The 24,801-nt window shown below is 46.3% G+C and overlaps 1 protein-coding gene and 1 long non-coding RNA gene across 2 annotated transcripts; one reads left to right on the top strand and one right to left on the bottom strand.

Annotated features, from left to right (window-relative positions):
• The first annotated feature begins 9,757 nt into the window (after window positions 1-9,757).
• GNB3 (G protein subunit beta 3) lies at window positions 9,758-21,782 on the top strand. The gene is made up of 10 exons (XM_061624841.1): window positions 9,758-9,805; window positions 10,078-10,179; window positions 11,776-11,814; window positions 12,330-12,436; window positions 13,891-13,954; window positions 14,168-14,330; window positions 15,166-15,232; window positions 16,361-16,562; window positions 16,778-16,994; window positions 20,812-21,782. The coding sequence occupies exons 2-10, from the start codon at window positions 10,123-10,125 to the stop codon at window positions 20,916-20,918; spliced, it is 1,023 nt and encodes a 340-aa protein (XP_061480825.1). The 5' UTR covers window positions 9,758-9,805; window positions 10,078-10,122; the 3' UTR covers window positions 20,919-21,782.
• Window positions 15,354-23,457, bottom strand: LOC133383712 (uncharacterized). Its single transcript, XR_009762400.1, has 4 exons — window positions 23,346-23,457; window positions 20,805-20,914; window positions 16,900-16,975; window positions 15,354-16,602 (listed from the first exon to the last, which is right to left on the bottom strand). It is a non-coding gene; the product is annotated as an uncharacterized LOC133383712 (long non-coding RNA).
• Between the last annotated feature and the right edge of the window lie 1,344 nt (window positions 23,458-24,801).

Here is a 24,801-nt window from a genome sequence, read left to right as displayed (position 1 = left end):
CTGAGCCTAAGCTGTTCCACCTCTCCCTTTTGCTGTCTTTAGCTCTTCCTATCCTTCCTCACAAGTGAGCTTCTGCCCTAGTGCAGGATATGTCTGGCAGCTAAGTAACCCCTCCACCTCGGCAGTGCAACTTCACAGCTCCCTCCCCAAAATGAACATTGAGGCTTAAAAATAGACAGCCAAAGGAGAAAAAGAAGTTAGGGGGCAATGGGGTGGGGAATGATAGAGAGATGGCGAGAACTATGATTTGGAAATAGGACAAAGATAATATGAGTAGATGGAGAAGCCATCGAACAGGCAACAGAGCCAGTCTTGGAGTTGCAAAGGTGCTGAGGGTAGCAATAGCCAGAAGAAATTGCAGGCCATACTGAAATTTGGGCCAGAAGAGAGCTAGGAACGGGAAGGTGCCACCCATTAGAAGAAGAGGAATGGTCACTCATGCCATTTGTGGCTAGGCTGAACTGGTGGCAGACAAACTACTGTACTAGGTATAGCACAGTGGGGAGGAGCGCCTGGCTGGGAGTCCAGAGTCTGTGAGTTCAAATCCCCGCTCGTGTCTCCTGGGTGTCAAGGGCCAGCTGAAGATCAGCCCCACAGTGAATAGCTCAGGGGTTACATGCCCTGCCACCTGTGCAGCCGTGAGCAAGCTGCATAGTCCCAAGGAGCCCAGTTGCCCCCCAGCTGGCAGTTGCGGACAAGGAAGGGGCTGGCTTGTGCAGCTGTGGCAAGCTGAGCAGGCCCTAACCAGCTGGGGAGGACTAGCCTCAGAGGGAGGCAATGGTAAACCCCCTCTGAATACCGCTTACCATGAAAATCCTATTCCATAAGTCAGGATCGACTCGAAGGCAGTCCATTTCCATTTTCAGGATAGTGGCCAGAGAAACTGGTATTGAGCCAATTTGACGTAGTGGATAAAGCCTTAGATTGGAAAGAGATTTCAAAGCCCCACTCTGTGGACAGCCTCAGGCAAGTCACTTTTTCTCACTCTTAACCTCACAGAGCTGTTGTGTACAGTGACCCCATGAATATTCCTCGAGGGGTGGCTACGTGCCCTATATGCCTCTGTATTTGCAGAGTCTATCTGAAGCTGTCCTCTATGTGTGAAGGGCTGCTCTGCCCATGTCTAGTTTAGAGAAAGAATCACAAAAAGGGAGAGCAAGCGGGCCTCAGTGGCCCATCAAGAGTTCACACCTGGACTGAGCAGGCACACAGGTCACAGTCTTCACCACTAAGGGGAGACGTATTTCCATTTAAATTCTAGCAATTATGTTTAAATGTGCATCTATACACACAAATTAGGGTATGCAAATTTCATGCAAATGAATGTCTTCTTTTGTCCTCTTTTTCGTGAAGCATTTCCTCCTCTTTGGCAATGCCTAAGTGGCCACACTCGGTATACCTGTGATAGACATAGTGTTGGCCCTGGTGGTCACATCATCACTTACCAAATTTTAATACCTCATTTAATATTTAAATACATTTGGGCTTTGCATAGTAGTGTCACAGATCTGCTAGACCTCTTGCATTGTATGGCTTTTTGATCTCCTGGTTTAGAGGGGTCCCTCCCTCACCCCCTCTGTACCCTTCGATGGAGGATGGATGGATGGGGGGGGAGGGAGGGAGGTAGTCTGCCAAGGATAATTATGCTTATGCCACAATACATCTGGTGCAGACCGATCCTATGGATGTTTACTTGGAAGTAATTCCCTTTCAGTATATAATGGAGCTTACTCCAAAGGAAGTGTGTTTAACACTGTACAGTAGTTTTAATCTTTAAAGTGCCACATGTCTTTTTTTAATCCTAGAAATGTAAAAGTCTCTTGTAACTGTATCTAGAGGGCTGAAGGTGACTTGCAATAAGGCCACATAGTGAAGTCACAGCCATGATGAATTGTGAACCAGGTACTTTCCAGTCATAACTACCACTTTTAGCCACTATTACAGAGCTTGGCAAAGTTACTTTTTTGAACTACAACTCCCATCAGCCCAATCCAGTGGCCATGCTGGCTGGGGCTGATGGGAGTTGTAGTTCAAAAAAGTAACTTTTCCAAGCTCTGAATTCTTTGGAGAAAAATTAAAGCGTCCTACCAACTGGCCCTCTCTCCCTCCTCCTCCAGTATGGTGTTTGCTGCTACAGTTTCATTTTCCATTAGCTCCACAGGAGCAGGGAAACAGGACATGCTTTCCCATAATCCTCTGGGACTGTGAATTGCCAAAGAGTAAAGGCAGGCTTCAGCAACGTGGAAGCAAGTGGTTGCTGACATCTGGAGCAGAGCAGAGATCTTGGGCCAACTTGGGCCAGGATTCAGTTCAGGTCTTAGACAAGACAAAGAAAACGAGAGGGAACAGAAAAGGGAGACAGCAAGCCTGGCACTGGCACACTCAAAGGCTGATTCCAGCCTTCACCAACCTGGTGCTCTCCAGCTGTTAAAAACTAGTTCCCATCAGGCCCAGCTAACAAACCTGTGTGTGCTGGCGCTGATGGGAGTTGCAGTCCAAAATACCTGGAGGGCACCAGGTTGGCAAAGTCTGGCAGACTAAAACAACCAGTGTGCATTCAATGCATAGGACAACATGACTCTTGTACTTTTAACAGACAGAATTTCAACAGGCAGAGCCTCTTCTCACGCTTTCATGGTAAACTGCTTCTGCTGCCGTTAAAAAGTATGGGAGCTCTGCTGACCATCCCCCTTAACATTCAATCACACTACTTTGCTTGGCTAGCTGTTTTGTTTTTCTCCCAGGGAATTGCCTGTACTCACGGGGATTGGGGAATAGAGCACCTGAGCACAACTCAAATATTACATCCCACAACGCAATCCGTGTTCGGAAGGTTTGCAGTGGTATGCAGCCAAATCACTTAGGAACGCAGCAAGCTACTTTACACTGAGTCAGGCCATTTGTCCATCTAGCTCGATAATGTTCTGTTGTTTTATATGTTTTGTTATGTACATCGCTCAGAGTGGCTGGTAAATCCAGCCAGATGGGTGATTAATAAATCGAATAAATGTCTACACTGACCGGCAATGGCTCTCAGGGTTTCAGACAGGGGTCTCTCCTTGCCTTACCTGCAGACTTTGGCGATTGAACCTGGCACCTTCTGCATAAGCTCTACCACCGAGCGACAGACCTTTCCCATAGCAAGCTATTCTGAAGAGGCAATGCTCACCATTACTATATGCAAATCAAGTGAAGGGAGGAGGAGACACCCAGTCACATGCAGAGCAGCTATACGAACTGGCTGAAGGAGACTAGTGAGTCAGCCTTGTACGCGACTGGGGAGAGGGGTGACAAGGCTAGGAGGAACAAATCCAGCTTGGTAGATGTAAAGGTGTCCCCGCACTTGTAGTGCGAGTCGTTTCCGACTCTTAGGGTGACGTCTTGCGGCGTTTACTAGGCAGACCGTATATATGGGGTGGGATTGCCAGTTCCTTCCCCAGCCTTTCTTTACCCCCCCAGCATATGCCAGGTACTCATTTTACTGACCACGGATGGATGGAAGGCTGAGTGGACCTCGACCCCTTTTACCGGAGATTCGACTTCCTCCTTCCGTTGGAATCGAACTCCGGCCGTGAGCAGAGCTTCGGCTGCATTACCGCCGCTTACCACTCTGCGCCACGGAGGTAGATGTAGAGCTGGTATATTGGTGGGCCCAGCACTGGCATTATCAGCCACACAAGCAGTTGGTGGCACAGTTAGACACAAGTGGCCCTAAAATAAGACAAGGCGAGGCAGTCATCTTCGGAGGCACGAAGGGGCACAATCCAGTGGGGAGGTCTCCTGTGCAAACCTCATTGAAAATGAGTGGGAGCCACACAAGCATAGCAGCACTTTTCTGCAGAGCAGTGTGCAAGAGAACTTCCCGCTGGGTTGTGCGTGCAACATTTTCATTAAGAGGAGGGGGTGCCATTTGGATCTTAAATTGCAGCCTTCAAAATATCTTTCGCCTAAGGTGGCCGGGTATCCTGTTTAAAGGGCAGTCAGAGGACAGATCTCAATTTTTAAGGAGTCTTCAATTGGAAGGGCTGTCTGGTCTATGTCCAGCTGAAAAAGAGCAAGAACCCTAAGAAGGGATAGCAGGAGGGGGGGGCCTGGAAGTTGCCCAGCACCAGTTAGCATCCAGCACCAGGCCTGAGCAGGCCCTAGGGTTACCTGGCACCAGCCTTCCCTACTATGGTGAGATATATTTCTATGTAAAATTAAAGTAATTAATTAATAAGGAAGATTCTGCTGATACACCTGACTGAATGCCCCAAGCCAGGACCAGCTTCAAACAACAGGAACCTGGTTTCCCCCCCCCCCCTCTGGATCAGCATGAGACTAGGGTGTTTGACAGTGTGTGCCTCTCTATGGAAAAATTCCAAAAACATCAAAGTTGGAAACAATATACATACACAGGTAGATTTGCTGGTCTTTCCGCTACTGATATAGCTACAGGAAGATTCAATGAAGTGAAATAATATAAATGGAAAAACTCACAGATGCAACTCATAAGGAAGAGGATAGAGTTGGTATGGAATGAAATGGAGGCTTTCCTGGAGAATTTGTCCAGGAAAATGATTGTCCATCGTCACACTCATCAAAATTTCTATACCAGTCTTCAGTTGACTTTCCCAGGGTGTTTTGCATAAAATAATTTTAAAAATAAAAGTACAGTTAACTATAATAAAACACAGACTCTAAAAAGGAAGACAATTTTAAAAGCCATATAAAAACAATCAGCAAGGCTAAAGTTAAGCCTAAAAGGTCCTTCCTTGATGCTTAAAAGTACAACAAAGAAGTAGGCACTAAGGCTGACCTCTTTGGCAAGAGTGTTCCATGACTGGGGTGACACAAGCAAGAAAGACCAATCCCTGGTAGCCATTTGCCTCACATCAGATGGCAGACCTGGAGACAGACAGTCCTTCAAGTATCCTGGCATCACAATGTGATACTCCCTTCTTAGGATAGGAAGTGATCAGCTTACATCATACCTGTTAAGTTGCAGAAAATGGTGAGACACAGTGAAGATGGAAAGGACCTGCCCAAAGAACACTCATTTGGGACTGGGATTATAGTCTGTTTGTGCAGTGGCCCAGCTAATGAGTTGCTTGTCAGTGAAACCCAGAACCTGAAAGTAAGGACTAGGACAGCATTTCCCAACTAGTGGGCCACCAGATGTTGTTGGACCACAATTCCCATCTTTCCTGACCATTGGCAATGCTGGCTGAGGCTGATGGGAGTTGTGGTCCAACAACATCTGGTGGCCCACTAGTTGGGAAAGGCTGGACTAGGAGGTGGTTGATGAGAGATTCTGGCCCTTACAGCAGCCACAATTGGCTCGTGAGTATCCAATGTGGCTATAGCTTCTGTGGACCAAAACAGTCCTCTGGAACCTCATGGAAAAAAGGGTCCTTCCACAGTAGCCATTTTTTCTTCTCGCATTGTCAAGGCTCTCCACAAACAACAACAGGAGAGGAACTGAACAGTTTTTAAACGGGGGGGGGGCTTGTCATTTTACAACATCTCAGGTAAACGTATCTGATCTCCCCTCCTCTTGGAAAGGGTGACTGTGTTTGAAGGAAGGGTGTAAAAGACAGAGAGAGAGAACTAAGCACAAGTTCCAAGTCCAATCAACCAGGGGAGCTGGAAAAGGTGCCAAGCAGAAGCGAAGTGAGGATATCTTTTTCAAAGCTTGTTGAAGTATAGACATTTCTGATTGGCCCTATTCAAGGCAAGTACAAAAGCATGAGGTAATTTCTTTCAGACTGATAACTCCAGAATAATATGCAAGATTTAGTGGTAGAGTGGTGGTGACAATCAAGCAAGGGTAAGTATCTGCCTTGGGTCTCCACTGTGTTCCATGGAGGCAAGAACCAAGACAAATCCATCTGCCTGACATGAACAAATCTTGAAGGCAGAGGTGAGACGTGAAGATGAAGCTTGGGAACATTTTGTGCTGGCTGAAGACCCAAAGCATAGTGTTGCTGTAATGGCCAAGTGACATGGACAATGGATCTCCCAGTGTCTTTAAAAAACATCAGAATCAGCCAGAGAAAGGCCGGATTGGATGGGGACAGCAGTGCCTGGAGATGCTCACACCACTTTCTTGGTTGAAATTATTCCCTCATCCCATAGCTTCTGCAGAAAAAAGCCAGGTACAATATGGATACCTGTCTCTCACCTCCACCCCCCAGTGGGACCATAAAGCAACTTTGAAAGAAGGGCAGGATTAAATCAGGGAAACAGCATGGGTGGGAAGAGATAAAATATCACTCCCCTGCCCTGATCTGGTTTGGATACCCTGCAGCTGCTTTTCAGTTTCTTTAAAAAAAATTTTAATGAGATCTAATTGTGGATCTATCACATAACATGTAGATTTACTCTGTGTTCAATTGGCTTGATCACTCACGGCCAAACTATAGGTGATGCAGTAGATCTGTGAATAGGGATTTCCTTTGGGAATTTAAAAATGTAAAGTACTTGGGGTGGGGAGACAGCTGGATCAGGACCAAGGTGCTAATAGAAAGGGAATTAACCTTTTTCACAAAAAGTTTCTTAAAATTAAAATCAAAGGAATGGTCAGGCCTTTAAATAATTGTAATATTCCTTTAACAACTATATGGATGGTGTCCTGGATGAAACAACTGATCTACCAAGGCGAGGTTTAGACAAGGGCTCCGCAGGGTATTGTATTACTACTGCTGGGTAGGGAACAGATAAGTTTCTGACAGGAAGTTGGGACAAGGGGTGCAACTCTTTATGCCAGGGATCTGCTGCCTATTTCTTTCTGTTGTGCTTGTAAATGTGCAAATAAAGTAAATATTGCAGAAACACTATAAGGCTCCAGTGCCGTCTCTCATCCAAAGAAAACTCAGCCTCTGTAGCACTTCCCCTTCAACCTCTCACTGATTGGGGAAGTGGGGAGAACAGATGGGAAAAACATCCCAAGCAGGGGTGGGGGAAAGGAAGGAGGCAACACAGGCAGAAAATCCACAGACTTTTCTGGAAAGGCAAAGGGTCTCTGTGCCGTTGTCCCTGACCCAGCCCCTCCCTGACTCAAATAATATATTCCTACCACCAAACAGCCTTACCTGGGATCATCAGGCAAGATGCAAAACACTCAGAGAACATCCTGAAACCTGACACTCACCATGGACCATCCCAGAACAGGTGTGAGCAAGTCTGAAGTTGGATGGATGTGTATGGAATGGGGGCAGGGGAGTCCACAGACCACAATGAATGTTGAATGATTCTCCTCTAAGTCCCTATTGCCATGTATTCAGACAATTTGCACATGACACTCTCCTGGCCTCTTAAGCACATCTTAACTATCTTGTTCTTTCTGTGTTGAGGTTCCAGTCCCTTCCTTCACTCCCACTGTTGTTTTAAATGCTGTGTACAGGCCTTCAGCCTTTAATCTATTACCCAGTGAGATTTGCTTATTTAAAAACCTTTAAAATGACTAAAAAGGCACACCAGATTAGTTGGGCAATCCTTTTTTTTAAAGGTTAATGATTCTTAATATAAACACTTAGAGTTGCAGGTGGCCTCTGTTACCTTAGAAGAGGGAATTCCCCTTTCACTCTCATCAGGGAGGGAATGCCTCTTCTAAGACGGCACCTGCTGTAACATACATACATGCACTATCTAAAAACAAGGAACGGATGGCTTTTTAAAAAATAAAAACTATTTAGTCATGTGCAAATGAAGGTAGGTATTTAAAACTCTTCAATCCCACATTTCAACCTAAAAAGGCTCCCAAGGCAGCTTACAACAATGACACAAATTCAACATAAAGTAAAAGTTCAATTATATACTGATATAGGAGTATAACACTCACAAGACAGACCTGGATAAAACCAACCTAAACATCTGGTTGAATCAATCCATTCATCAGTTGATTACTCAGTTAAGATTTCTTTTAGCTGGGTGACATCCCCAGATGGTCAACATAGTGGAATGATCCACACCCAGAGATGCCTGGACTGACCTGGTGGCGGGAGATGCAGAGCTTGGAAAAGTTACTTTTTTAAAACTACAACTCCCATCAGCCCCAGCCAGCATGGCCACTGGATTGGGCTGATGGGAGTTGTAGTTCAAAAAAGTAACTTTTCCAAGCTCTGAGATGCACCCTGAACGTGTCCACGTTGCTATTAGGCAAGTGTCAGCGGCAACCTAGACCTGCAGATCGCATTCCTCTCTCAGTGCTGCCACCTGCTGCTACTGCTTAGTAACAGCACAGCAGAAATTAGGATGGCTGGGCTTACGTGGAAGGAACCATGCTTTATCCGCTGCTGTTGCTAATTTAATGTTGTTAATGGTTTTTACTGCTATTTTAAATCTTGGAATTGAAATGTTGTATTTCACTGATCTGTTGTACTTCACCTTAGGAGGATATATACCCTAAAGGACTGGGTAGAAATCCATGAGATAATATTTGGCTGGAAGGGGTGGAAGGGAATTAGATGCATCACTGATTAAAAAAAGAGTTTAGTGGGGTGGGCAAGCAGAGGAGCTTATTGAGGAAACAGGATGTTAGTATTCTGTCTGGGAGTGCTCCACCCATCTGGGCTAGAATAGTTTAAATGCAAGGCCCAAAATGAAGTTGAAAGAAACAGGGTTTCATACAGCCATGATTCACACTTAACATTGAACTCTGACCAATACCTGCAAAAGTTCTCCAAGCCCCTGTCTTCAGCATGATTTATTTCTGTACTCCTCCTCCTCCTCGCCTCCCTTCTGTTTCTGAACATCCTGGTCTGCCAGGTCAGTTTCCCTACTTGGTTTACTGATTTGACACTAGGAGCAGTACCAGAAGACTATCAGGTCCGTCAGTGGACATGTTTTTCAGGTTTCAGAAGTGCTGCAATCTCCTTGTTAACTGGAAGATCTTCATCCACTCTAGAATGCTGTCTTATATGCAATACATGTCTGAAATACCATGGCAAAGCAACGAGGAATTTGCACTGATATCTGTGCACTAATAACATAGTTGACACTCTGATTTGTTACAAAAACGGAAGCAACAAAGACTAACTAATAATTGCTGTGATGTAAAAAAGAAAGTATCTTCTTTGAGCAATATTTCTTAAATGCCAGGGGAGGGAGCAGCTGTGCTCTAAGCCAGCCTTTCCCAACCAGTGTGCCTCCAGATGTTGTTGGACCACAACTCCCATCAGCCTCAGCCAGCATTGCCAATGGTCAGGAAAGATGGGAGTTGTGCTCCAACAACATCTGGAGGCACACTGGTTGGGAAAGGCTGCTCTAAGCAGTTAGAAGGCTCTTTTCATCCAGTTAAGCCTGCAAAAAAGCCGGGGAGGTGACTGGTTCATTTGCCAATATTTGGTACACAGTTTGTCAGAAGAAAGTTAATCTCTAGCGATGTTTGTGGAAGGTGGGTAAAAGTGAAAAATTATAGATGCTGCAGGTCACCAGCTGCTCACATTCTGCAAATCTTGGTTGACCCGTGAATTACTGACTGGGAGTTTCCCTAATGAGTGGTGTTAGAAGGAATGTAGGCTTTGGATACCATATATAGGGAGCAATGATATAAAGAAAAAAATCATTTTCTTTCCTCCAGATGGGAAGCCCATCAAAGAAACCAAGTGATATCAGTTGGGCTTCATGATAGTCTCCATCTCTTCTTTCTTGCCCATAGAGTTCTGTGCTACTCAGAAGCTCACAGCCTTACAGCTGGTCCACTTACATGATGCAGCATCTGAGCCACCTGGCTTTCTTGCCCATCCAACATGCATTATTAATAAGAAGAAGCAATGAAAGAGACAGGAGCATTCACTGGAGCCCCTGCTTTGGATTTTGCCTAGTGAGCTTTCCCCATGGATTTGTGGTAGGGTGGTACGGTGGAGGTCACTAGGTTGGTTTGGCCTGGACCAAGATTTGCAGAATGTTTTGCTGTGTCGCGTAAGGCAATCTGTAGTGTAGCACACGGTTACATCTCTGCTATCAGTACTGGGGCTGCCACCTATAATAGCATTAAACTGACTCCTAAGATCTGAAAGAACAGGAGATACCTGGAGACACAGAAGAGTGGGGATTTGCCTCAATCTCTCTTTTTCTCTCTTTTCATCTCGGCAGGACCCAGGTGACCCCGAGTGGGAGGCCCCAGACTAGCCTGCCAAGATGGGTGAAATAGAGCAGATGAAGCAAGAGGCTGAGGAGCTGAAGAAGAAGATTGAGGTAATGCTGAGAGCGCAAGCCAGGATGTGGAACCTATAGCCCTCTAGATGTTCTTGGACTCCAGCTCCCATCAGCCCCAGTTGGCATGGCCAATGGTCAGGGATGATGGGAGTGGAAGTACAGCAACGTTAGGAGGATAACAGGTTCCCCACCCCTGGTCTGAGGGCTGAGCTATGAATCAGGAAGTCCCTGGTCATAAACTCACTTTGCCAAGAACACATTCGGAGGTTTCAGGCAAGCCACTCTCTTGCAGCCTCAGCCCCCCCCCCCCATCTGCATCATGGAGGACAATACTACTAACTTACCTAAAAAGGGTATTATAAGAATTACAACTGGATAATGCATGTGAAGTGCTCTGAACACTTATAGGTGTTTTTTTATTTATATTTAGTATTTACGTTTATAAATAAGAAATGCAAATAGGAAATAAAGCAGGAGTTGAGAGCAGCCTTTTGGTCATGCTGGCTGAGGCTGATGGGGGTTGTAGTCCAAAACATCTGGACAGCACCCAGTTTGGCAAAGGCTGCAATAGAGTCTTGGGCTCTGTCAACTCCTGCCTTACTGCAGTTATCTTTCTCCTCTGCCCCTCTAACTGAACCTTGAAAGCTCATAGTTAAATAGTCCTTGGTTTAGAACAGAATTGTCAGGGGTACATCTCTGCTACAAACCTATGTTCATTTTAAAGCCATTGAATAGGCATGTGATGCATTCCCCCAAATAAGTCTGAGAATTATGGTTTGTTGAGGGTGTGGAGAAGTCTGTTAGGCTTAGAAACCATTTGCTCCCATTTCAGTTGGCATTGTGAGAGTTGTGTGATCTATGTGAGAAATAAATAAATATCGCCCTGGGCACAGTGGTAACCACTGAGGGGGGCTGTGCAGACCTAGCTCCCTTGCAGCTATACCAGGCTCCTTCTCTGAATCGTCATCTTTGAATTGGGAAAAGTTGTCCTTTTACTTCTGGGGACAGAAGGGAAAATGTGCAGGCAGTATTTCTACCCAATGGTTCTGTAAGAAGTTCACCTGTCCCCATCTTGTCTTGCTGTGGGCAGTCAGTGCGCAGGCGGGCACTGGGGTGACTGAAAAGCAACCAGCCACTTCACACTTATTTTAATACGTTATAAATAATATTAAGATTGTGTAATTAATATAATAATTTTTAACTTAAACATTAAACTACATATACTTTTATGTTGCCTTGCTTTGCTACCTTTTGTGTACCTTTAAAGCCACGACCACAAAAACAGCTGGAAAAGTGTGAACAATGAATGTCCAAGGAACTAGGTTTTTCACCCAATCCTGCAGTTCACTGGGGATTTTGGGCCAGATATGCACTCTCAGTCTAATCTACTTCTCGGGGCCATTGCAAGTATAAGAACCTGTAAACTCCCTGAAGAAAGGACAGGTTGCAAAAGTCATAAAGAAATACAATTATCTGGTTGGCTTATCTTTCAAGGGGTCAAAGGTACCCGGCAATTTAAATTCTGGTACAAGGCCAGGGCATCTGAGGGCCAGCTTCACCAAATAAGATCTCCGTCTCTGCTGCCTGCCTCCTTCTTCCTGCAGTTCCACTCAATTTCTCTTTCTTTTGTTGCAGGATGCTCGAAAAGCTTGCGCTGACACTACACTTGCTCAGGTAGGAGGAAGGGCTGATACTAAATTACTGTGTCTGGACAGCCTTTGTCTGACAGGAGGGATCTAGCATGACTTAGAAGAGAGGAGTGGAGTTTCCCAAATCACCTGTGACTAGGGCCGGCCCAACCATTAGGCAGAATGAGGCAATCACCTTAGGCAGCAGATGCGGTGGGTGGGTGGGTGTGCTTCCATGCATGTGCACGTGCGCAAAGCGTGGCAACCTGCTTTTGGAGTATAGAGTTACACAGATGTGCATCCCAAAGTAGTCTGATGCCCTCAAGTGCAGTGGAGGACACTGTCCTGCCACCAGTGTTTAAGTAAAAATCTACTTCCAGTCCAGGTGGCTTCTGTACGTGCAAAGAGAAGAGGTGATATATTGTCCATTGTCTCAGGCAGCAAAATGTCTTGAGCCACCCTGGCCTATGACAGTGTGTGCATGAGTGTGCATACCTGCAGTGTCCCACCTTCCTCATATACCTTTGATGGCAGGGGCTAAAACTCCCCCTTTCCATACAGCTTGCGTCTGGGATAGAAGCGGTCGGGCGCATACAGATGCGTACACGTCGAACCCTGCGTGGACACCTGGCCAAGATCTATGCTTGTCACTGGGCCACAGATTCCAAGTAAGTGGTGTCCCTTGCGAAGGGATCATGTCTATTTTCCCTCCCTGTGTCCTGTGCCAAAAACTCCTTCCCAGCATACCATAATTATGTCATTTCTCTCCCTTTCTTCAAATCCTTCCTTAGCAGGGCCAGCCCAACCATGGAGGCAAACACCTAGAGAGACAATACCAGGGACTCCTGTGACCTCTGCTATGTAGAGGTCTTGGAGAGAAAGAGCAGCTGCCTGTTCTTTGCGGTTTCCCACTTTTTCAAAGCATGCTCTTGGGTGAAATGGGAGTTCTGATCTATTTGTGATGGTGCCTACACATTTACTCCAGTTGAACTAATTCAGTGAGAGTTGAATTAAAAATTAAAATAAGAAAATAGTATCCTGGGCAGCGTTTGGCCATTAAATCTGCTGTTGCTATGCTGCTTGACTTATGAAAAATGGGGTGGAACTTTTAATTTTCAGTAATAAACTTTGGGCCAACTCGTATTATCCATAAAGCTTTTGGCTTCACTCCTTAATCCTTATCCTCAACTTTTTATTAATTACATTTAATTAATAAAGCTCAAGGTGCTCAAAGCTCAAGTAGTTAATAAAGCTCAACTATGGCCTCCCATGTTAGCCTCACAACAACCCTGCAAGGTAGGCTGAGAGAACGTGACTGGCTCAAGGTCACAACAGCTTCTCTCCACCTGTTTACAGGTTGTAAATTGTATGATTCTTGGTGCAGGGATAAGTCCTTTTTATATGTGTTGTACAGCACATCTTTCATCACCCACATCCAGCATGGCCAATGGTCAGGGATGATGGGAGCTATAGTCTAGAACAACTGGACAACAGTTGTTCCCACTGGGAGGAAGGGCAGGATATACATTTAATAAATAAATAAGTTGGGAAAAGCTGCTGTAAAGCATGAACTAAGGTGCTGATGTTGTATTAATGACAATGATAATGATGATATTAAGTGAGTGAAGCCAGCATTCTAAAGTATAAGATTGCATTGGGGGTACAAAAAGAGAAGCACACCCTTCATTCAACCATGAATACTGACAGTGGGTGCTACTGTGGGATGGGGGCTCCTCATGCATGCAGGTTTTTTTGCCATGTCTATATGACATCATTAACATCACAATGCCAGCCTATATCCCCCTCCCCCCCAAAAATGAATCCAGATATACCCTTTCCAGAGGATATCCGATAAGGAAAACAAACCTTGGTGCCGGCAACCTATTTGCAATATCTCAATGTCCCATTTGCAAATAAAACCCCTTTCTGGAAGCACTCAGTGTGGTAGAAAGGTACTAAGGGATCATTGCCCTTGAGTACACAGGCTGAACCAGAAAGGTTTGATCACCCCAGTACAGGGAGAAAGGCAATGGGGTAGCTATATTCTGAAGGATGGGGCCTTCCGGGCCTTCTCAGCCAATGCCACCAACCATGCTAACACATATCTGGTTCTCTCCCGTAGGCTCATGGTCAGTGCCTCACAAGATGGGAAACTCATTGTGTGGGACACGTATACAACCAACAAGGTAAGGGACATATCAACAGGTACAAATAGCAACAGTCAGCAAGATCAGAAATGATGAAAAGATGCAAATTTCCCCAGCAGCTGCAAGCGGTTCATTTCTGTGTCTGTTTTGCTTCTTGTAAGTCCCTTCTGCTACAGGCAATGTTTTTCTTCATGTCTCTTCTGACTGAATCCCAAACTCACTTTGGATTTCCACCCTGTCCTGTGGTACCAGGTTCATGCCATCCCTCTCCGCTCCTCCTGGGTCATGACCTGTGCCTATGCCCCGTCAGGGAATTTTGTGGCCTGTGGAGGTCTGGACAACATGTGCTCCATCTACAGCCTGAAGAGCCGTGAAGGGAATGTGAAAGTGAGCCGGGAGCTCTCGGCCCATACAGGTGATTTTGCCAGGGCTGTGCATCTTTTATCCTCCCTCGGAAGCACAAAAAGCGCACAGAAAACAGGTGGTGAATTCATCTTCCTGGGACTCCCAGTTTTACACAGAAACAGAGGATGCTTTGTTCCAAGTTAGACCGTTGGTTCATTTAGTGCAGCATTGTGACTGGCGATGGCTTTCTAAGGCAGGGGTGGCTGTATGTCAGAGGGCCCGTGGAATCCGCTCTGAGATTTAGTCTGAACTTTCAAGGAGCTGTCTAAGATGCTTGGACCGCTCCTTGAAAGTTCAGACCAAAACCTGAAGTAGATTCCACTGCCCCACTGACATGGAACTACCAGCCATCACTACTCCAAGGCTTCAGGCAGGAGTCCTTCCCAGCCGGCATGGGATTGAACCTGGCCCCTTTTGCATACAAAGCAGGTGCTCTACCACTGAGCTTACAGCCGCCGCCACCCCATTTAAAACAAAAGGCAAGTTTCCAGCACTTGATGTGATTGTGAAGATATGCTTGCAAGTGTGTGGGTCACATGTGGTAAAACCTCAGAAGCCAGAGAATTAGCTGAATGTGATTTCCACCATGGCCGTGTGTAGATCCTTGTTTCTCATTAAGAGTTACGATAAATGATAGCTACTAAATTACATGTTGCAGCATAATGCATTTTTCTTGTTTTGCCATATTTTCCTCATCTGCATTATTTATATAGGTTCCAGAATTCAGCTTTTCTTGGCAAAAATGTTGATTAAAAAAAAAAACTAGCTGAGAGTACTGACAGTGCTAGTATTAATCTCGCTCTTCCCCTCAAACATATTCATCGTCTGCTGTCCCTTCCCTGCAGGCTACCTTTCCTGCTGTCGATTCCTGGATGACAATAACATTGTGACCAGCTCTGGGGACACCACATGGTGAGTGTATCTATCTAACGGAGACTGGTGGCTCTGATGTCAGTGGGCAGTGGCTCTGCTCTGGGTTTTAGAAAGCACCTTGGACAGCTCCTTGAAAGTTTGGACTAAGACCTGGAGCGGATTGGCTGCCCCGCTGACATCAGAGCCAACAGTCTTCACTGTATCTATCCATCCGTGGGAGAAAGGCAGGAACTGCAGGCGCCTGAAGAAAAAATTATTTCAAGCCGAATGTGTTTCAGAATAATCCTCCTTCAGGAGCGCTATAAATATATGAAATACGTATATACACAGGAAATGGAATAACATTATGTCTCATAATCTCATACTAAATAAATATGAAATAAAGATAAAAATACTGTGAACATGCCTTCAGCAACAAGCAGTGGAAAAGGGCAGGCTGCATCCTTTCTTCTGAGTGGATGCAAACAAGATGGAGGTAGGGGGTGTGGCAATAGTCAGCACCCAGCAAAATGTCACCACGCAAGTAAAACAAAAGCCCAGCAACATAATGCATTTCAGTGTGCACAGTCAGGTAACATGCCAAATTTAGTGTGTGGGGAGGCTGCCACTTGGACATAATGTAGACATCTCTCTCTCACACACACACACGCACGCGCTACAGAAACACGCAGTTTCAAATCCATATTAAACTCCAGTATGGACAAACCCTTCATCTTTTTTTCCATATAAGCATTTGATGGCATAGGGCAGATGACTGCTGCTGCAAGTGGTAAAAGGTTTTTTTAGAAAAACTATATATACACCCTGTAGTTGACAGAATTGTTGAACGAATGCATCCTGTCGGTGTATTTGCTGTAGATCCAATGGCCACCACACAGATGGTGCCCATGAGGGCCAATGCTCGAGTCCAGACAAAGGAGGCTGTTGAACTGAGACCTAAATATGTGGGTCAGTGTGAACCAGCCGATCTTTAAGGTTCCTAGTCCATTGATTTGCAATTACAGGTTTCCTATAAAGTTATATCAAAGTGGGTGAGGGACACAGTAAGAGAGGAGTTTAAGTTGGGGGCTAAATTGGGACCCCAATGGAAAGTTCCTGGAGACTAAGTGAGCCTGTGATCAGAAGGACAGTGACAGCGCTGCATTCCTCTCTCTTCTCTCACTACAGCGCCCTCTGGGACATTGAGACAGGACAGCAGAAGACCGTGTTCTTGGGTCACACTGGGGATTGCATGAGCCTGGCCGTTTCCCCAGACTTCAATCTCTTCATCTCTGGAGCTTGCGATGCCACTGCCAAGCTGTGGGATGTCCGTGAGGGCACCTGCCGCCAGACGTTCTCAGGACATGAGTCCGATATCAATGCCATCAATGTATGTTTTCCTCAAGTGGCCAAGACCATCATCACCAGAGCTGAGGGTGGAGAGAAGCGGACTCAAAAGCTGAGAGATGAGGAGGGTGGCAGGGCAGGAATAAAGGACACCAACTTATGGGGGAAGAATAGGTCTGAAATAATTGAAGGGGGATGCAAGATAGGACAGAAGGGAATGAGATTTTTATTATGTTTTTTGTGTCCATTCCTGCCCAGTTCTTCCCCAGTGGTGAAGCCATCTGCACTGGTTCTGATGATGCCACCTGTCGCCTCTTTGACCTTCGGGCAGACCAGGAGCTCATTGTCTACTCACATGAAACCATCATCTGTGGTATTACCTCAGTTGCATTCTCCCGCAGTGGGCGCCTCCTACTGGCTGGATATGATGACTTCAACTGCAACATCTGGGACTCTCTAAAAGCAGAGCGTGTTGGTGAGTAGCCTGACCCCTGCTGTTGGCTTTCCTCTAAGCAGGCTACTTCGCTTACAGGAACAAAGCCTTCTCTTTCCCAGGAGAGCAAGTTTATTAATTTTATTTTATATAAAACATTTCTGTGCTGCCCTTCATCACTCTAATCCCAGGGTGGTTCAGAATAAATTAATTACATAATCAATTACATAATCAATTACATAAATACAGTTAAACCCCAATAAAAATAGTGATCATATTAATATTCCATGAATTTCCACCCACAGAAGCCAGTTGAATTCTGGTTCAGAACTGAAAGGTTTTGCTCTCCAAATGTACCGGGAAAAGCTACTCTTTTCCAAGGTGGACAGAAGGTCATCTGGCTGGAAGGTTGTCCAGACAATCATATCATGTGGTTAAATTGTTTGTGGACTGTGCCACAGCATGAGAGTATGTGTGTCCATGGGTAGTTCATGAAGGGTGGTATCCTCCTCACAGAGCCAGTTTCAGAGTGGTTTAACGATCAGTCCCTCTTCCCAGAGAACTCTGAGAATCGTAGCTTTGTGAGTGGAATAGGGGTCTCCTAACAACTCTCAGCACCCTTCACAAACTACGCTTCCCAAGATTCTTTGGGGGAAGCCACGAATGTTTAAAGTTGAGTAACAGTGGAATAAATGTATGGTGTGGATGTGGCCCATGACTAAACATTACCTCATGTAGAAAGCTCTCCACACATAGAAAACTAGATGTCAGGCATCAGGTTGGTAACCTCACGCACTTTCTCTTCAATATGTCAATTATGCAACATTTATTTTCTATGAAGGCCAAACATGCAGTTCCCTGTCCTTCAGTCTAAAGTGGTACAACACAGTTTTACTGGACCTGCTGTTTGTACAGAATGATACTGAGGCTTGGGAATACACACACTGGAGTTAAGATGTAAACTTTTTTGCATATTATAGGACCACAATGCATGTAGACCATCTCGGATGGTCAGATGCAAAATAGGGCAAGGCTCCTGCCCCTTTGATAGTTGCATGATAAGCTACACCTTTGCTTACTTTATCTCCCAATCTGATCAGGAGATAAATCTGTTGGGGCTGACAAGCCACTTCTTGCTGCTTGTGGCCAACAAGTTTATTTATTTATTATTTGATTTATATTCCGCCCTTTCTCCCAGCAGGAGCCCAGGGCGGCAAACAGAAACGCTAAAAACACTTTAAAACATCATAAAAACAGACCTTAAAACACGACGACATTAAAAAAAATTTTTAAAAAGCTTTAAAAAATCTTTTAAAGCAAGGGTTGAAACCAGTGAGCAATCTAGCCGCCGCATTTTGCACCAGCTGCAACTTCCGGACCAACCTCAAGGGCAGCCCCACATAGAGCGCATTACAGTACTCCAGCCTGGAGGTTACCAGTGCATGGACAACAGTGGTCAGGCTATCCCAGTCCAGAAACGGCCGCAGCTATCTTACCAGCCACAGCTGGTAAAAGGCACTCCTAGCCACTGAGCTCACCTGGGCCTCTAGCGACAAAAATGGATCCAGGAGCACCCCCAGACTACAGACCTGCTCTTTCAGAGGAAGTATAATCCCATCCAAAGCAGGCAGCTGACCAATTATCTGAACTCGGGAACCACCAACCCACAGTGCCTCCGTCTTGCTAGGATTCAGTTTATTGGCCCTCATCCAGCCCACCACCGAATCCAGGCAGTGATCCAGGGCTTGCACGGCCTCTCCTGATTCAGATGTTATGGAGAAACAGAGCTGGGTATCATCAGCATACTGCCGACACCTCGCCCCAGATCTCCTGATGACCGCTCCCAAGGGCTTCATATAGATATTAAACAGGATGCAGGACAAGATGGTACCCTGTGGCACCCTACAGCACAACTGCCAGGGGGCTGAAAGACAGTCACCCAATGCTATTCTGAGAGCGACCCTGGAGATAGGATCAGAACCATTGTAAAACAGTGCCTCCAATACCCATCTCACCAAGTCGGCCCAGAAGGATACCATGGTCAATGGTATCAAAAGCAGCTGAGAGATCAAGTAAGAATAACAGGGTTGCACTCCCCCTGTCCTTCTCCCGATAAGGGTCATCCATCAGGGCAACCAAGGCTGATTCAGTCCCATAACCAGGCCTGAACCCAGACTGGAACAGGTCAAGATAATCTGTTTCATCCAAGAGTACTTGCAATTGCTGCACCACAACCTTCTTAATCACCTTCCCTAAAAAGGGGGTATTTGCAACCGGTGGTAGTTGTCACAAACCAATGGGTCCAGGGTGGGCTTTTTCAGGAGGGTCGGATCACCATCTCTTTCAAGGCGGCTGGAACCACTCCCTCCTGCAATGATGCGTTGACCACACCCTGGATCCACTCGGTCAGACCCCCTCAGCAAGCGTTAATAAGCCAAAAAGGGCAAGGATCGAGAGGACACGTTGCAGGCCGCATCATCGCAAGCACCTTGTCCATGTCATCAGGTCGCATCAACTGAAACCGTTCCCAAGAAGTTGTAGCAGACGTTGCACTGGACACCTCATTGGGGACTACAGTAGATGTGGAGGGGGCATCAAGACTGCTATGGAGGCGAGCAACTTTACCCTCAAAGTGCCTTGCAAACAATTCACAGTGGGCCTCCAAAGGGTCTAAAATTCCATTTCCTGGAGTTGATGTCAACAGACTCCTGACAATACGGAAAAGCTCTATCGGACAGGTAGTTGAGGATGCGATGGAGGCAGAGAAGTGGGCCTTCTTTGCCGCCCTCACTGCCACACAGTAGGCATGGTTATGATGTTTTACTCGTGCCCGAAAAGCCTCACAGCACGTCTTTCGCCACTTGCGCTGTAGCCGTCGTCTAGCCTGTTTCATTGCCCTTAGCTCACTGGTGTACCAAGGTGCAAGCCGGGCTCCACAATGCCGGAGAGGGCGCTCAGGGGCAACTGTGTCAAAAGCCCGACGCGCCTTGCTGTTTATCTGCACCTAAGCCATAGTCAGTGAAACAGAACAAACACGCTTATGGGGAAAGCCACTTATGCCGCCACTCTCTCCAAAAGTTCTCCCTCTAAAGTGCCTTGAAATAGAAACACAATGATGTTATTTTCAGCTTGTGTTCCAGTCCCTCTAAAGTGAGGATGGGAATTGAGAACACCTGTCAACAGCATCAGCTCAACCCCATCACCTGAGAACACAAACGGGGTTACCTCTTTGTGGTAGATGGAACAAAGGGGGAGTACTGGTGTGGGCTAAGTGTCCAAAGAACATGCTTCAGCTTGTATTTCTGCATTGAGCACCGCGTTGGACTCTATGGCCTTATGGGCCCCTTCCAACTCTACTAGCCTATGATACACCTGCTAAAATTCTCTCTTCCACAGAACTATGGAAGGTGCCTGGTGGTTTTTTCTCTCTGGCTACCCTACAATATAGCAAATGTAGGTTGAGTCATTAATGAAGAGCCACTTCGTTGCACATCAATCTGTCCGACTGGAAGCCTTGCTGTGGGTCTCCATGCCATCAGAAGATAGATAAATGGCAACCAGAGGCCAGACCTTTTCCACAGTGGTAGTGATGCCCAGACTTTAAAATTTCCTCTCTAAAGAGATGGTTCCTTTTCACTTACTTTTACCTTTTCAAGCTAAATTATTTTTATTCAGTCAAGCTTTTGAGATACCATCTTTATGAAGTTTCTCATTTTGTCACTGCTACTGTATTTATGTGTTTGGTTTATGTTGAGTTTTATGCTTTAATTGTGTTAGCTGCCGCAGTCAGTATGGTATAAAAGGCAGGATACAAGCATTTTAAAGAGCTAATAATGGGTTTCCATTCATTACCCTTCAGGAATCCTGTCTGGACATGACAACCGGGTGAGCTGCTTGGGAGTAACTGCAGATGGTATGGCTGTGGCTACCGGCTCTTGGGACAGCTTCCTGAAAATCTGGAACTGAAGACAAAACGAAAAGAGGAGGGAGATTGTGGGGAATGCTCCCCAGACATATAATTTACTGAGTACCACTACTACTGGTATTTCTGCTTGTTCAGGCAGACTTATTGATCCATGACACTTTCCTACCTGAAGGAGAAGCTCAGGGAAAAGGTCTAACCCGGCCCATTTCCCCAACATTCTTTCTTGCCCTCCCCACAAGCTCAGGGATCCCCCATTAGTGCGACTGCTTCAAGGATACACTCCAGTGAGAGGCAGCCCCCCTTAAGTAACTCTGCCAGCTCACTTCACTTGAAGCTACAGAACACCCGTATGGGATCCTAACCCATTTCTAAGTCCCCTAAATCAGAAGCACACAAGTAGAACACACACACTTTCCTTGCTACCCTCCATTTTTTAAATTCCTTCTCTGCTTTTATCACGCTTGTCAAACCATGGGGCCCTCAGCTATCACAACCATCACCCCAGTAACCGATCTCAGGATCACTCCTCCCTCTGTGAAAAGAGGTTTCAAACCAAGGGTTCTATACTTATCTTTATTCGCTTTTATCTCAAATAAGGAACGAAGAGTATATTTGCTCATGGCTTTAATCTATGCATTTGTACGGGGGGCTTACTGCCTCCCTCTTGGGCACCGGAGCCAGGGAATATTTAATGCAGCCCTGCAGTCATAACACCCTACAGTTCCTTACCTATTGTGTATGGTATACTCTTCCTGCTCCAGCATCCATTAGATTCCCCTTAGCCACTGCTTTGAAATGTAACTGTACCATATAGGAGTTTTAGAGCCCAGGCAAAATAAAAGTGACATAGCAGAAGCACCGGCTCAAGCTGCATCATTTGAGACCAACACCCTGGGTCAGGCTGACAAGGGACAAAATGGGGCTGGAAAAGCATATTCCCAGGAGCCCAGGAGATTCTGAAACATTATTATTATTATTATTAGACATCAAAGAACTTGTTCATTTTAAGAGCAGCTATGCATTCTTCACTTCCCCAATTGGCAAGAAGCTACAGGGGGCGTAATATAAACTTGCTTCCCTTGGATCATGGGGCACTAGAAACATACGGTGGCTTCATCATATTTGTTTGATATAGAAAGGCAGATATAATCCTTTGAGCAGACAGCTTAGCCTGCGTCAGATTCTCAGGGAGCAACACTGAAGTAAGGCTACACCTGAGTATCCAGCTAGGAACTCTGTTCTTTCCCATGCAAACTGGCAACTGCCTAGCCCCCCCCACTACCTTTTCCTGTTTCCTCTACATGCTCTACCTTCAGTTGGAAGGCAGTGTCACCTTCTCTAGCCTGTAGTAGTTCCCACATTCCAAAAGCTAGAGAGTGATTCCCAGTTGACAGATACCTCTCTCTTGTTATGAACTCCCACCAATAAAACAGCAATCGATTGCCACAGATTATTAGCAAGCAATCGGCTTTTCAAACAATGGTCTTTAAAGCTGCCACTAAGTCAGTCAACCAACCACTGAGTGTGCCTCCAGAACTCCCATCTTCCTGACCATTGGCAATGCTGGCTGAGGCTGATGGGAGTTGTGGTCCAACAACATCTGGAGGCACACTGGTTGGGAAAGGCTGAATTAGAGCATAGTAACTAGTGGGAGCCATTGTTCAAGAATAACGCTCGCCAGTTTCTGAAGGAATGTCAGTGGTTGATTTTCCCCTCAATGATAATTTGCCATGAAGGAGTATAGAATTCTAAGAGAAAAATACATAAATGTAGATCTCAAGTGATGGAACACTTTTTGAATAATAGAGTAGCCAAAAGTCATATGATCCAAGAGCTCTTGATTATCAGGATTCAGCTTTACATCACTGTTCATAAATACATTAGCACCTTAGAGAGCTCACAACACTTTGCATACTCTGGCTCTGTTCAGGTATCATATGAAGCCATTTACATTAACCATTATTTAGAAAACTACTTGTTTAATGTTCTCAGCTTCATAAATCCACTCCTCCTCCATTGTGGATCAGTCTCTGGAGACAGAGCAATAGCTATTAAGTGATTTATAAATTCAGATATTACACCAAACCAGTTAGATGTTGGTTTGCCTGTTTTATTTCCTATAGCGGTTTATCAATTCACACACCAAAAATATGGCTGTTTCCTTAACAATAATAATAATAATAAAATTTTATTTCTAGGCCGCCTATCTGGCCGAATTAACGGCCACTCTAGGCGGCGTACATAGACTAAAATATAACATAGAGTAAAATATAACATATAATACTAAACAAAACCCCAGTAGTCTATAGACATCCCGAGCAGCAGGTTCACGCGCACATACACACACACACGGTCTCTGGCCCCTTCAGCAGTTGCTGCTTTTGTAGCTGGAGAGAGACAGGGCCCCACCTTCCAGGCCAGGTGGAAATCAGCCAGAAATGCAGGGAGCAGGTCTTGCAGAAACTCACACAGGTAGATGGTCTCTGGCCCCTTCAGCAGCTGCTGCTTTTGTAGCTAGAGAGAGACAGGGCCCCGCCCTTCCAGGCCAGGTGGAAATCAGCCAGAAATGCAGGGAGCAGGTCTTGCAGAAACTCACACAGGTAGATGGTCTCTGGCCCCTTCAGCAGTTGCTGCTTTTGCAGCTGGAGAGAGACAGGGCCCCGCCCTTCCAGGCCAGGTGGAAATCAGCCAGAAATGCAGGGAGCAGGTCTTGCAGAAACTCACACAGGTAGATGGTCTCTGGCCCCTTCAGCAGCTGCTGCTTTTGCAGCTGGAGAGAGACAGGGCCCCACCCTTCCAGGCCAGGTGGAAATCAGCCAGAAATGCAGGGAGCAGGTCTTGCAGAAAATCACACAGGTAGATGGTCTCTGGCCCCTTCAGCAGCTGCTGCTTTTGTAGCTAGAGAGAGACAGGGCCCCGCCCTTCCAGGCCAGGTGGAAATCAGCCAGAAATGCAGGGAGCAGGTCTTGCAGAAACTCACACAGATAGATGGTCTCTGGCCCCTTCAGCAGTTGCTGCTTTTGCAGCTGGAGAGAGACAGGGCCCCACCCTTCCAGGCCAGGTGGAAATCAGCCAGAAATGCAGGGAGCAGGTCTTGCAGAAACTCACACAGGTAGATGGTCTCTGGCCCCTTCAGCAGCTGCTGCTTTTGCAGCTGGAGAGAGACAGGGCCCCACCCTTCCAGGCCAGGTGGAAATCAGCCAGAAATGCAGGGAGCAGGTCTTGCAGAAACTCACACAGGTAGATGGTCTCTGGCCCCTTCAGCAGCTGCTGCTTTTGTAGCTAGAGAGAGACAGGGCCCCACCCTTCCAGGCCAGGTGGAAATCAGCCAGAAATGCAGGGAGCAGGTCTTGCAGAAACTCACACAGGTAGATGGTCTCTGGCCCCTTCAGCAGCTGCTGCCTTTGCAGCTGGAGAGAGACAGGGCCCCGCCCTTCCAGGCCAGGTGGAAATCAGCCAGAAATGCAGGGAGCAGGTCTTGCAGAAACTCACACAGGTAGATGGTCTCTGGCCCCTTCAGCAGCTGCTGCTTTTGCAGCTGGAGAGAGACAGGGCCCCGCCCTTCCAGGCCAGGTGGAAATCAGCCAGAAATGCAGGGAGCAGGTCTTGCAGAAACTTACACAGGTAGATGGTCTCTGGCCCCTTCAGCAGTTGCTGCTTTTGCAGCTGGAGAGAGACAGGGCCCCACCCTTCCAGGCCAGGTGGAAATCAGCCAGAAATGCAGGGAGCAGGTCTTGCAGAAACTCACACAGGTAGATGGTCTCTGGCCCCTTCAACAGCTGCTGCTTTTGTAGCTGGAGAGAGACAGGGCCCCGCCCTTCCAGGCCAGGTGGAAATCAGCCAGAAATGCAGGGAGCAGGTCTTGCAGAAACTCACACAGATAGATGGTCTCTGGCCCCTTCAGCAGTTGCTGCTTTTGCAGCT

The sequence above is a fragment of the Rhineura floridana genome, chromosome 1, assembly GCF_030035675.1.
Source record: "Rhineura floridana isolate rRhiFlo1 chromosome 1, rRhiFlo1.hap2, whole genome shotgun sequence".
In the NCBI taxonomy this organism is placed as follows: Eukaryota; Metazoa; Chordata; class Lepidosauria; order Squamata; family Rhineuridae; genus Rhineura; species Rhineura floridana.
This window is presented reverse-complemented; position numbering and strand designations above follow the sequence as displayed.